This window comes from Phyllostomus hastatus, unplaced genomic scaffold (assembly GCF_019186645.2).
Source record: "Phyllostomus hastatus isolate PE091 unplaced genomic scaffold, TTU_PhHast_1.1 phas_contig_196, whole genome shotgun sequence".
Lineage (NCBI taxonomy): Eukaryota > Metazoa > Chordata > Mammalia > Chiroptera > Phyllostomidae > Phyllostomus > Phyllostomus hastatus.
In genome coordinates, this window is record NW_025333709.1 from 42,109,791 (window position 1) to 42,124,066 (window position 14,276).

The 14,276-nt window shown below is 36.0% G+C and overlaps 1 protein-coding gene across 6 annotated transcripts in view; it reads left to right on the plus strand.

Moving 5' to 3' along the window:
- Nucleotides 1-303: 303 nt before the first annotated feature.
- The window catches only part of YTHDC1 (YTH domain containing 1), a 33,368-nt gene continuing 19,395 nt past the window's right edge, over nucleotides 304-14,276 (plus strand). For 3 of the 6 annotated variants that reach the window (XM_045834163.1, XM_045834164.1, XM_045834166.1), the window contains exons 1-5: nucleotides 304-666; nucleotides 8,631-8,675; nucleotides 10,441-10,542; nucleotides 10,913-11,241; nucleotides 11,364-11,787. In XM_045834163.1, coding sequence (XP_045690119.1) covers nucleotides 639-666; nucleotides 8,631-8,675; nucleotides 10,441-10,542; nucleotides 10,913-11,241; nucleotides 11,364-11,787 — 928 coding nt within the window. In that variant the 5' untranslated portion in view covers nucleotides 304-638. The remainder of the gene's footprint in view (nucleotides 667-8,630; nucleotides 8,676-10,440; nucleotides 10,543-10,912; nucleotides 11,242-11,363; nucleotides 11,788-14,276) is intronic. The other 3 variants (XM_045834165.1, XM_045834167.1, XM_045834168.1) reach the window with 1 other exon arrangement.

Here is a 14,276-nt window from a genome sequence, read left to right on the forward strand (position 1 = left end):
TCTCCAGAACTGAAAATCGGAAGTCCTGTGGAGCAACAGGAAGTATCTTTGTCCCGAAACTGGAAAGTCCGCCCGTCTGAGCCACCTAGGGCTACTCGGCGCTGCAGACTGCCCGTATAACCTCGGGCCACCTAGTCAGCCAGCCGAATACTCGTTCGAGGGACCGCCAGTCTGCAGGGGCGGGGCAACATGCCGACGTTAGGTCTCATTCCCTCGCCCGTTTTGCTCCCCACCCCTCTCCGCACTGTGACGTTGCCAGGGAGGAACGAAGCGTAAACAGCGCAAGGCATTTCGGGAGTGGAATTGTTTCATGCAGGAAGCAGGCTCCATTTTAGCACCGCCCGCTGTCGCCATCTGTTTCCCTTCCCTCCCACTTATCCCCCTCCCGTCCCTAAACCCCAACGGGAAGACTGGGCCTAAGCCTCCGGAGGCTCGAGTGCAAGGAGGGAAGGGGAGAAGGGAGAAAGGGAAAAAGCGAGGAGGAAAAGGGTGAGTTGAGAAAGGTGAGTGGTAGAGGCAAAAGTGCTTGAGCACGCAGCCCGGCGGACGGACTGACGGACGATCCCGTGTTACTGCGGCCGCGGCTGCGGCCCACGCGCGAGTCGCGTCGAGGCGGCGGCGGAAACAGGAGAGGAGCAATGGCGGCCGACAGTCGGGAGGAGAAAGGTTAGTGCGGATAAAGGTGACGGGCGGAGGCGGGGCTCGGGAATGGGTCGGTGGAGCGGTAGTTCTCCGTTGCAGGGTGGGGGGTTGGGGAGTTAGGCTGCCCCGCGCGGAGCCGGTGGCCCCACCGAAACATTTGCACACATTGGAAGGGAACGGGCCTGCCCTTTCGTTCTGGATCTCCATGAGACCTAACCCACTGGCCTAGGGTTTTCCTTTGATCCTAATTTTCCTCTTCACTTTCCGTTTAGCTGCCCTGGGCGGGGCTAAGATAAGGCCTTTTCTGAGTTGCAGGCGCTTAGGTTTATTTCCTGGTAGGATTAGGCCCATATAATGCACAACCACCTTTATCTGTTACGCTAAATTTCGAAAACCCTTAATACCGCGGTTAAAGATGGTAGTCTAGTAAGTGAGCATGTTTAAAAAGTCGTGTAGGTAGGTGGATTATTAATCTTGAGAAATATTTGCAAGTGAATTCTGGCTGTTCTTGTTAATAGGCAAAGTGGTAAAAATCGCCAGTTTTCTTCCTGGAATACTTATTTTGGAAAATATGATGTTTGAAAAGATAATTATGTGACTTAAGCCGTACAAAAAATTTCTGGCCACTATTTTGATAAAAATATGTTGTGCTTATCTCTCAGAGGGTACAACCAGGAACAAATGGGTGTAATTTATAGAGAGTTGGAGGGGTTAAATTACAGTGAAAAAATAGGAAGAACTGATGATGTCAGAATGGAATGCCAAGTCTTGGGAAATGCCGACCCTCCAGACCCTACGATGTTAATGTAGATCCTGGTGCCTTAAGTTCTTTTCTAAGCCTAAGATTACCGCGATGGTTTTGGAAAGGTTATAGTTGATAAAAATATGGAACATCTGCTGTCCTGTATTCCACAGACCTACCCTTCTGTGTGCCTAATTAATTGGGGAGGGGATTTGTTAAGTGGGGTCTAGAGTACAGTTGCATTAGGCTTGTAGTCTTTTTTATCTAATTTTTCTTTTTCAGAGAGAGGAGTCAGTCAACTGCCCTAGGAAAGGGACAAGCTTGGGAAGTGGGGTGGGTGGGAATATGTTTAAGATACTGCTCCTGTCCTAAAGCAGTTGAATGATAAGGAATATGGATTAATTTTCCTTCCTTAAATGAATGCTAAAGAATCTCCATCCCTACTGTTTTCAGAAATCCGGGAGGAATGTGAATATATAGGATTGCATGCTGTTAGTGAAGGAAACTGCTTTTAATTAGTAGTAAAGTCAGTTATTGAACCAAATGATTTTAATCAGTAATTAAGTCAACATTTGATTGTGTGGGAGTGGATGGCAATTGTGGGTGAGATGAACCAAATGCAAAATGAGTAAAACTCAGTACTCAAAAATTTACTGTCTGTTGAAACATAGTTGCAAGTCAGTAATAGAGTAGACACAGTAACGTTGGTTGGGTGTGGGGAGTGGGTGATGTTGTAATATTTTTGTTTTAGAAATGGAGTTACTGATGAAAATGCAGTCCAAATGCATAAAATTTGTAACTATAATCGGGAAGCAGTGTGCCACCTATTAGGAGTATTTAGGATAAATTGTCCAACTTTTCAAAGGCCTCACATTTGTGAAACTTTTGGTAAAACTTAATTTCCATAATTAATTTTACCCATTAAATTTGGCGGGGGGGGGGGGGCGGGCCCTGGCTGGCATAGCTCAGTGGATTGAGCGCAGGCTGGGAACCAAAGTGTACCAGGTTCGATTCCCAGCCAGGGTACATGCCTGGGTTGCAGGCCATAACCCCCAGCAGCCTCACATTGATGTTTCTCTCTCTTTCTCCCTCCCTTCCCCTCTAAAAATAAACAAATAAAATCTTTAAAAAATAAGTAAAATCTTTAAAAAAAATTTTTTTGTCGTTGCTATAGTAAATGGGATTTTATTCCTAGTTTCCTTTTCTGTTATTTAATTGTTGGTGTACAAAAATGCCATCGATTTCTGAATATTGACTTTGTATCCTGCTGTTTTTGCCAAATTCACTTATTAGGTCAAGTAGGTTTTTTTTTTTTTTTTAAGATTTTATTTATTTTTAGAAAGAGAGGAAGGGCAGGAGAAAGAGAGGGAGAGAAACTTCAGTGTGTGGTCGCCTCTCACATGGCCCCCACTGGGGACCTGGTCCCTAACCCAGGCATGTGCCCTGACTAGGAATTGAACCAGCAATCCTTTGGTTTGCAGCCCACACTCAATACACTGAGCCACACCAGCTGGGGCTTAAAATCTTTTTATATGTACTTTATAGTTTAGATTGATGTTTATTAGGAAAGCTAGCAAATACAAACCTATCGCAATTGTTTATTTAGTTTGGAAATAGGAAGATTTCTAGAAATCTTTTTGCAAATATGGAAACTGAGCCCCAGGGTGTCTTAACTCACTTCATCATTGTCACCCAGCTAGAGTAATAGCCAGAATTAGAATAAATACTTGACCTTTTCTTCTCATATTCGAACAAGAATAGGTGGGAAGCTGAGTATTTACTATCATCAGTTACATGAAATATTGGAAAATTATGAAGATAAGTTTTGCAAGAATCTTAGATGTGTCACAAACCTTAGGTCCCTTCTGAATGCTTTCCTAACAGAACAGTTAAAAGATTTTTGGTCCATAGAGTCCTTTGATTATTGTGTTTTTCACATCAGCTGTGTAATAAAGGGACATCAAGATCTGTAATGCTTCTGTAAAAACACAACACTTAGCAGCTAAAGCCTATATAATTGGACAGATTGCCAGTTCCTTTGATTATTTGTCCAAAAAGTAGATTTGAAAGAAGTTGGAATGCTGATGGTGATAATGTTAAATGCCATTTTTCTGTGTGAGGCAGTACACATCTTTTATACTATAAACACCTTGTATAAATTTTATTTTTTAAGCTCTTAAACAAGGTTCTCTCTAAAGAGTAGTTATAATGAATTACCCCTTCCATAAGTAGTGTGTTTTTGCATTACCACACTGGAAGCTCCATGAGGGCGAGGAGGAGTATGTCTTGTTCCCCAGGTACCTGATATCTGGTAGTTGTATTGTAAACCATTACAGGTTGGAGTTCATTAATAACTGACTAGTTAGGTGACATTTGCTATTGATGCCAAAGCCAAGAGTTTCAGAATTTGAATTATGTATGTACACACAGTCATGCAGGCAAGTACATATAAATGTGTATAGGCAGTTACATGTACACACACATATGTATATATGTATTGTAGCCCTCCCTGTAGTGAATATATCCTTGGGATAAGATTGACTTTCTTGGTCCACCTCAGTTAAGGCCCTATAAAGTATAGAGTAGTGTTTGGTATTCTAATGTATTTTACGCATAATAAAAGTGGAATAAAAAATTAAAAGTGCTCTTCTTAGACGTCAGTTGTATTTTTTTTTTTTTTTGGAAGGCAAGAAATATGGATGGGATGGGAAATCCACATTTCTACACTTCATTTAGAGGATTGAAAGTTTTGAATGACAAAAGAAGAAACTAAGAGACTAATGTAAAATGTAACAGAAAAGGAGGTTGTAGGAAATCTTGCTTCGTTGCCTTACCCCAGTAAAACTACATTAAATAAAACAAAATGTATAATGTTCTCTGGTGCTGTTTGGAAAACAAAATGTGTAGTATATTTACGTGGCAGTTTTCTTTATTTAAATACTCTACATCTTAGTCTGATGCTGGACCCTGAAATAAATAGTATTTAGTATCTCTTGACCTAGAAGCTTCTGGGGTTTAATTAAAAAAAAAAAAAGGACTGTGTCTCAGATAAAGGTTAATTTTCTACACTAATAATCCCTGGAGTTTGTGGCCTTACTAGGCCAGGAATTGCAAAGAGTAAAGTGGAAAGAGTACATTTGGATTCAGAATTGTGAGATTTCAGTCATTTTAATTCTGGGGCTTCATTTTGTTGCATACAGAGCCAGTTAGATTTTTAAGTTTCCATGTTTATCTCAAACCAAAATCCCCCAATCAAGCAACAAAACACAAGCCCTTTTATTGCTAACGTCTTGTCAGTTTTTGAATAGGCTCTAAAAACTATGATTATTTTTATTTCCTTATTTTTGCCTTATGTACCCCTGAATCTATATAAACTCAGTTTGCTAATAGTTTGTGATAACTGAGATCTTGCTAGCTTAGCTTGCACCAGTGAGCATTAAATGAAGTCCATATACACCATACATTGGGAAAGCATAAGGTTCACAGATGATTACACTTCCACAGAGGGCTCAGGCCAGCAGCAGCCTGTTTTGTTTTTCATTGAGGCAACAGTTAACAGGTCGTTACAAATAAAATTCGGAATTTGGGAATTCTCTTGAAAATTCAGAAGATCTGACAACATGATGCTTTACATCTTGTCAAGGCAATTAATCCATGGGAGTTGAGTACAATTATCCCCTTTATTTAGCACCTCTACTCTTTTACAAAGTACCATATATACCAAAAAGGAGTGTGGTATCCCCTGTGCTTCAGGGATCATTGAACTGAACCTTCAATTGATTTGCAGTTATTTAATGTCAGTGTTATTTAGGAATTTCAGGCTTATATACATACTAGCATCAGGCAGATAAAGTACTTGTTTAATACAGTAGGTGATGGTGAGTACACATTAAAAAGGAAAAGAACAAGCATGGTCCATGTTCAGGCAGTATTAGTAAGTACACTGATTTACCAGGCATAAGCCCAGATTTTCTCATGCCAGACCTTCACATATGTTACCTTCTCTATGTCTTAAAAGAAGGCAATTAGGACTGCTCCAGCTGGTTGTTTTCATGTGAGAATCTGGGCCCCTAATGATCAAATAGTTCTTTAAAAATACAAGGTTTGGATTTTTATGTTAAATCTTTAGTTGTCAAAAACAAGGCATCCAAGAACTAGATTTATCTACCAGTCTAATTAGTGTATAACTTTTGGGTGGATTTGAATTTTAGCCATAAATGAAAATATACTGTTTAATGAAGCATTTTGTGTATCATATGAGCTAATACATTTCACTGACGTGTGAAAAAATTCATTTTGTTGTGGCATCTTAAACACGATTTTTGAGGTTTTAAAATGATTTTTAAAAGTCTATAGTTCTTTATGTAGCTCTAACACCCCCGCCCAAGAAAACATAGTGAGAAAGTGCTTTATCATAGAAATAACTGCATTAGAGTTTTTTCATAGTGCATGAAGTGTATGTTCCTAGAACTTTTCTTAACCTGGCATTTACTTTCCTTTGCTCATTTATCTTAATATTTTTAGGTTGGGTTGCTTCTGTCAAACTACTGTGAAGTAATGTAATATAAGCATATTTCTATACAGAATAATGTTAAGTTTCAAAACAAAGAGAGTGATTTGGAACATATACTAAAGTAATTTAAAGTCGCTATAGAGAACTTGTGAACATTACTTTCTCAGTTAATTTTTCTTTTTCTTTTTTTCTTTTTTTTTTTTTTCCCAAAATGATATGCCACTGAGGATTGGTCTCTAATAGCAGTAGCTTCTGAAAATATTAAAATAATCTTTTTTTCTTCATGATTAATTCATTCTAAATTGAAAAAAATGAATTAAAATATACATTAAACGTACATTTTCTAGCCAAGGAAAGGGGTCAGAGGAAGCAGCATAAGTTAGCTTTACAACTTGGTACTATAAAATCTCACCTTTTGGGGGCTTTAAAAAATACACCTTACATTTATAATTAAAATCCTTAAGTTTAAACAAAACAAAGTAGATGGTAGTTTTGAAAACATCTACCAGGATACCAAGTATTTGATATGTTTCCCAACAAAAGGCAGAGTCTCAGGTCTGTCTTCTCTGTTTGAATTTGGGTAGACTTTTGTGGTTGCCTCTGAATAAAGTACTGTGGTAATGTTGCTGAGCTTTTGCCTGGCCCTTTATCTGTTGGGATTTGTACATCTTTAGAGCCCTAAATTGCCAGGTAAGAGGTCTGCCTATCTTGAAGCTGCCATGGTGGAGAGTGACCACAGAGAGAAAGGCCCTAGAAGCCTCAGCTGTTTTTGAGTCTTCCCATCCTAGGTGCCAGCCAGAAATGTAAATGAGCTAGCCTTTGGGTGATTCTAGTCCTGGACACCATCTAACTGCAGCCATATAAGAGACCTACCTAGGTTGAGCTTTAGAACCATAAGCAATAATAAATGATTGTATTGTTCTAAAACACCAAGTTTTGCCGTGACTGTTGTGGCTCAATTGTTTGGAGCATTGTCCCATGCGCCAAAAATGTTGCAGGTTCGATTCCAGGTCAGGGCACATACCTGGGTTTCTGGTTCAGTCCCTGGTTAGGAAGTGTGTATAGGAGGCAACCTATTGATGTTGCTCTCTCACATTGATGTTTCTCTTCCTTTCTCAAACGTCCCTTCTTCTCTCTCTAAAAATAAAATCTTGAGGAGAAAAGAGCCACGTTTTGCGGTTGCATGTTATACAGCAATAGATAATCAGAATATATATATATTTGTCTTACTGAAATAAATTTGTTTTATATTTTGGACTGAATTTTGTATATCATGTCCTCTAGTCATTAACAAAAGGGTTATGGCAGACAAAGTTTATTAGAATCTGATAGTGTAATAGGAAAAGGCTTACAGGTTGAAAAACTCATCAGAATATTCAGATAATTGCCTTCCCTCTTTTCTTCCCCAAACACTGATATTTTTATTGTAAATGCCTCTTACCAGAGGTGAAGAAACTGGAGCTCAGACTGGAATTTTCCCAAGGATATCTAGCTCCTAAATGGTAATCTGGAATTTTTTTCTGTCAAATTCAAATCTCTCCTTTCTGTCATATTTCAGTAAAGTATTTAGTTCCAGTGATGGAGGAAAATAACTGAAAATGTTGTAATTTATATCAGGGCTGGCAAACTTTTTATGAAAGACCAGATAGTAAATAATATTTTAGGCTTTATGTGGGCCACGTATGGTCTTGGTCATGTTTTTCTTTGCTTTTTTTTTTTTTTTTTTTTTAAATACAACCTAAAAAATCCAAAAAGCTTTCTTGTGGGTCAAAGACAAGCTCTTGTGCTGAACTTGTTCTGCAGGTCTTAGTTTGCCAATACTGTAATAAAACCACAGTTTGCTTATTGATATCTTGGATTATAATACAGATAAAAATGTGTGGACCATTAAGTGAGGATGCTATGGTTAATCTTAAAGCACATTTAAGATGTTATAATGTTGATAATACAGAGCATTCTGGTGCACTAATATGAAATTAATCTAGTGCACACTACCTTTTAATCACTTACATTATTTTTTGTTTCTTGTACTTTGTTTAAAGGTGTTCTTCATGTTTTCCACCTAATTTAACCCTAGATTTAGAAAGCCTGAACTATAGACTCATATCTATCTATTTCTACATGAGTAATTTTGTGTATCTGCAGAGGAATGGATGATAAAACATACCTTACATGTTTCTTGTGATATGAACATATGACACATGTGAAAATTCTAAAGTGTTTTTAAAAGTAAGCATTGGTTAGTATTTGTCTTAAGAAATTATAGGTGCTTTTTAAAACTAATCTCTGAGTTTTACTTAATAGTTACTTGTTACAGCTTTTTAAAACAAAAATTCACTTTTTAATAACGGGAAATCATGATTTAGGCATGTCTAAGATTTAGGTTGATTTAAATGAAACTATGTAGTTCTTTAAATCTCTTAACACATAAAGTGTATGATTTCATGTGAAGGTCACATTTTTGAGTTGATATTTCTAATTAAGAGCTAATAATTTCATGAAAAGAAGTAACACTGTATTCACTTAATTCCTTACTTTGTTGAGATAGTTTTAAATTTTGTTTCTATAAATGTATTCTATCAAGGTCTGTTGGGACCCATTTGTTTTTTTCCTGACTAGAGAGCTTTTACCCAAGGATTAATAAATATCTGTAAAACTTAGACTTTCTCCTATTAAATTGTTATTTTATTTATAATATAAAGTCTAAAATTAATTTTGTTTGCCATCATTCAGATCTTGAGAGAATTTCCTCCTTAGTGAAAATACTGAATCCAGAAGGTGAGAGAAGCCTTTTTGGTTGGCATAGTTTGATTTTAAGTAACTCTTAAAAGAATAAGTAAACAAAAATTTAAAAATCCATATAGTATATATTTTTTAGAAAAATGGTAAAGTACAGATAAACATTTTATCACCAAAGAAATCAATTGCTGTGCCATACGTAATTTTCAGATGTTCTTAAATAGCAACTGTATCTGACTCTAAATACAGTGGAGGGTGTTGTGTTACCTTTTCTGTATCCTACCTAACCTTGCTTTCCTTCTTATCACACCTACATTAACTGTTTTGTTTCTCTTCAGTCACTGATTTCTATTATCCTTGGTGGAAATTTGAATCCCATCTATTCTGCTTATGGAACCCAGGTTAATAACCCTTGTTATACTTTGAGGGGCTTGCTTTTTGGCCAGAGCCATAAAAATAATTGTCTTGTCTCAGTTTCATAACTGTATACTTCTCTTTGCCACATCTTAAATTTGAAAAACTCTTTGATACTGGACTACTTAGCGTTGAAAACTTTTACCATTAAATTTAGTATTTTATAAAAAAAATTAGTTGAAAGTGGTAAATATGTGCATGTATTTCTAAGATTTACTTTGTCCCATTAGAGAGTGTGAGGGTAGGATTGGGGTGACAAAACTGAATTTTAAGTTTTCGTGATCATTGAACATTATGTCAGTTATAGCATTGGTTTGCTTGTCTGGACAAGTTACACTTTTATATTCAGTCCCAGCAGCTTGAAATGTTTTGGTTATATAGCACATCAATAAATTTTTCTTTCCACTTTATTTTGCTATTATTTCAAACAATAGCCATAAGAATAGTTACATATACTTTACTTTTTACCCATATTCCACAAGTGTTAACATTTTACCACATTTGCCTTTCATATTTTTTATTTCACATTTCATATTTTCTCTTATACACATTTTCTCTCTGAGTGTATATTTGTACATAGATGCATGCAGACACACTTTTTTCCTGAATTGTTCATTAGTCAATTGCAGACATGATGATTCTTTGCCCCTAATACTTAGATCATGTATTTCCTAAAAATTAAGACCACGTTTTACTTAACTATAATACATACTATCACAATCAGGAAATTAGCATTGATACTATAATCTATAGACCTTACTTAGAGTTTGTTGGTTTTCCCAATTATGTTTCAGATCAAGTGCTGTATTCACTTAGTCATGGTCACTTTAGACTTACAGGACATTGACATTTTTGGATGTTCCTTAATTTGGGTTTGTTTGACGTTTCCTCATATATACATTCAAATTGGCATTTTTTTCATAGGAATATCACAGAATTGTTCTATTCTCAGTGTAGGAGGACTGTGATGTTGATTTGACCCACTATTGATGATGGTAACTTTGGTTGGTTATGCTGGAGTCTGCCAACTTTTCTCCTGGTAGTTAATAAGTATCTTACAGGGAGCACACAATCCTTGGTAAATGTGTATGTATAAGTTAGACACGTTTCCATACTAATTTATTGTGCATATTTTAAGCAGTTACAAAATGTACAAATTAAAGTATGTGAGATGCACCTTGTGTGTCCTTGTCGATCCTTTCATACCCTATGGGCTGTATACACCTGACTTTGTACATCAGGGCTCTGTATCATCTTTACTTTGTATGACTTTATAGGAATTAATTCTTTTGTCTTCATCCTGAAGTAAAAGTTTTTTGAGGGTTATGTTCTTATACTTCCATAACCTTAATGATAATAATTTCACCTATTTTAATTTTCTTGCTTTTAGATGGTGAACTCAATGTTTTAGATGATATTTTAACTGAAGTGCCAGAACAGGATGATGAACTGTATAATCCAGAGAGTGAACAAGATAAAAACGAGAAAAAGGGTAAGATTTCTGTTATTTTTGTTAAAATAACTGTATAGAAATTTAATTTTTTAAGAAAATGACTTTGCTTTTGTACTTGTTTCTTGAGACATTAATACCAAAAGCACATAAACATCATAAACAGTGGTACCTAATTCCACATGAGTAAGAGTAATTTTTTTTTCAGATGTGTGAAACATCTCAAATAGATGAATTTATTCTCCTAGGTTTGAAAGGTACATTTTCTTTATGATTAACTTCTGAATAATTTCAGAAGATATTTTAAATAAATGAGACTTTTCCCCTCTCTGATACACGATATCTGTTAATCTTTGCTGAAACAAGTGGAATACCCAAACACTTATATGTTATTTTAAATTGTGTTTTTAAGGATCAAAAAGAAAAAGTGACCGAATGGAATCTACTGACATCAAACGACAAAAGCCCTCTGTTCATTCAAGACAGTTGATTTCTAAGCCACTGAGCTCATCAGTTAGCAATAACAAAAGAATAGTTAGTACAAAGGGAAAGTCGGTAACAGAGTATAAAAATGAGGAATATCAAAGATCTGAAAGAAACAAGCGTCTAGAAGCTGATCGGAAGATTCGTTTATCAAGCAGTGCCTCCAGAGAACCTTATAAGAGTCCACCAGAGAAAGCTTGTCTCCGTAAAAGGGATCCTGAAAGGAGGGCCAAATCTCCTACACCAGATGGTGTCGAGGTAGTAAATATTATTGCAGCTATAAAACAGAAAGCAATTTTTTTCTGAGGCTTTAGAACTATTTATTCACTCTGACCTTGTCTTTTATATGACTGCTGATTCCCTTTTTCTTTAAACATCAGAGAATTGGGCTTGAAGTGGATAGACGTGCAAGCAGATCCAGCCAGTCTTCTAAGGAAGAGGTGAACTCTGAAGAGTATGGCTCTGACCATGAGACTGGCAGCAGTGCTTCTTCTGATGAGCAAGGCAACAATACTGAGAATGAGGAGGAAGGGGTGGAAGATGTGGAGGAAGATGAAGAGGTAGAAGAAGATGCAGAGGAAGATGAAGAGGTAGATGAAGATGGAGAGGAAGAGGAGGAGGAAGAAGAAGAAGAGGAGGAGGAAGAGGAGGAGGAGGAAGAGGAAGAATATGAACAGGATGAGAGAGATCAGAAGGAAGAGGGAAATGATTATGACACTCGAAGTGAGGCTAGCGACTCTGATTCTGAATCCGTTTCCTTCACAGATGGGTCTGTCAGATCTGGTTCAGGCACGGATGGATCAGGTACTATTTATACGCAAAAGTTTGTCCTTAAAAAAAAAAAAAATCAAACTTGACCTTATTGGTTTTATTCTTGAACATGTTTAAATTATAAAATTTTTGAGGAGATGGAGGAGATCAGTAAGATTGCCTTGTGATTATTTTTATAGTTAATTATAAGTTTTGAGTATTGTAAAAACATGAATAAGATTTATATACTTTTGTAAAGGCATTTACCTGCTTGAATGTATTATAAATGAACATAAGTTTGTTTTTCTATAAGGAAATGTGTTTCAGGTCTTAATGTTATAAATTTTTAGATTTTTATATTAGCAACAGATTTTTTAAAGACTGATGTGCTTGAAGTATGTGGCACCTGTGCACAGGTATTACAATATTTCCATGTTAAATGCCTCTAGATTTTCATCATGTGGCAATAGAAATTGAAACAACTCCTTTTCTTTCTTTTGGGAGCATAAACTTATCTTTCAATTCTCTGTGTGTGTTGACCTGCTGGTGCAGGGTCTCCAGAGGGCTGGGTGTAATGGTACAAAATGTAAACAAGAGTATAAAATTCTTGTGGAGAGATTGGGTAAGCCATCTTTGGTTGTTCCTGTATTACTACATGTCCCACCATTTTATCCCTATTTGATCCATGAGATGTAAATGTAGGTATGTTAGATAATTGCAGTCACTAGGTTGAGGGGCCCCCTTTGGTGGAGAAATTCAGAGGGTACAGCAAAGGAGAGGTCAGGGTACTTAAAGATCTTTGCCCATTATATAAGGATTATACTATCAACAGCAGTCTTATGTAAAGATGCAGACAGATCTGCTTCTTAAGCAAAATGTTCTAAACATTGGAATACAAGAAAAATACTAATCTTTTGATATATAGGATAGTTACATATTTATTATTATAGAATTTTATCATTTTACTGATACATTGTTAGTAAATCATGCTCTTGTTAGAGTGTGTAGATTATAGAGTAAATGGCCAGGTACTTTCTAGTGATTGACAACTGAAGTGCTTTCAACCTTTTGCTCTCTAGAGTGTTAAATTTGAGAGTTTGAAAACTGATGGGGTATATTTTTATAGTTTATAATAATGGATAGAGAACATTTGCATTGGCAATATCAATGAATGTTCATTTATTGGGGAAAATGTGTATAAAAACCATGGGGTTAGAAATATTTTATGACATGAGTCTTTTTGGTATCCATAGTAGAGACTGTTTCTTAGACTTTAGTGTTTGTCTTGTTGAACTCATACCAGAGGGACTTATTTAAATAAGTAGGACCTGAAATCTGCATTTTTAACAAGTTTTGAGATGATGCTGATACTGTAGCAAGGTACTTATTTATATTTTGTATTTTTGTAGATCAGATAATTCACACTGAATGGTATCCAGTTTTATAAAACCTTGATATCAAAACTGTTAATAGAAGATACATATTTGTTTTAAAAGATATATTTATTTTCCTTAACAAAGGACATTTTACAGATTTTCATTTAAAGATCCCTTATGTGGAAGATGTTTTACAGACTACTTAGTATGTATTTAGTGTTTTTGTCATGGAGTAGTTTATAATAATGGAAATAAGGAGGTGGATTTGGGGCTCTTTGATTGGTAGATGTAAACTTTTAAATGTAAGGGATTAATAATTTAGTTTCTGTGGCATAATTTCTTTAGATTTCACTTTATTTTTTTCAGTATTTTCAGTAACTTTCTTACAAAAGTGACACACTTTAATGGTTGTTAAAAGTTTGTCAGATGATTTTCATTGTTCTTTTGACTTGAGAATAACAGGTGGGAGAGGAGATCACAAACATAAGAGCAGTGGAGTTGTGCAAAAAAAATGAAAAATGCTTGCAGATTTCTCATGGTAATGGCGGATTTAACATTACATAAAAACAGGTGGATAGGATTGCATTTGTGGTTTTATATTTTTTTCTGCATTATCTTTGTGAGAGATTTTTTCAGTACATTGAACCATTAGGTTTTTAGAAAATTAAATTTATTGAGCCCTGGCTGGTGTGGCTCAGTGGATTTGAATGCTGGCCTGCAGACCAAAGGGTCGCTGGTTTAATTCCTGGTCAGGGTACGGGTCTGCTGCTGGTCAGGTTACCAGTTGTGGGCATGAGAGAGGCAATCAATTGATATGTCTCCCTCTCTTCCTCCCTTCCCCTTTCTCTAAAAATAAATAAATCTTTTCAAAAATTAACTTTATTGAGTAACATTGGTTAATAACATTGTAGATATTTCAGGTATACAATTTTGTAATACAGCATCTGTATACTCACCCCCCAAAGACTAGTCTCATCTGTCACCATATACTTGATCTTCAAAGTATTGTTTTTAAATAGGAGAAAGAGATGTATCATCTTCAGTGATCAATTTATAATAGACTCCTAAATATTTGAGGAAAAATTAAATGTAGGATTTTTGAAAGAAAAATTTTAACAAGATTTTATTTTTTTAAGTCTCTTTCATGTGGATGTCATATTTGATTCA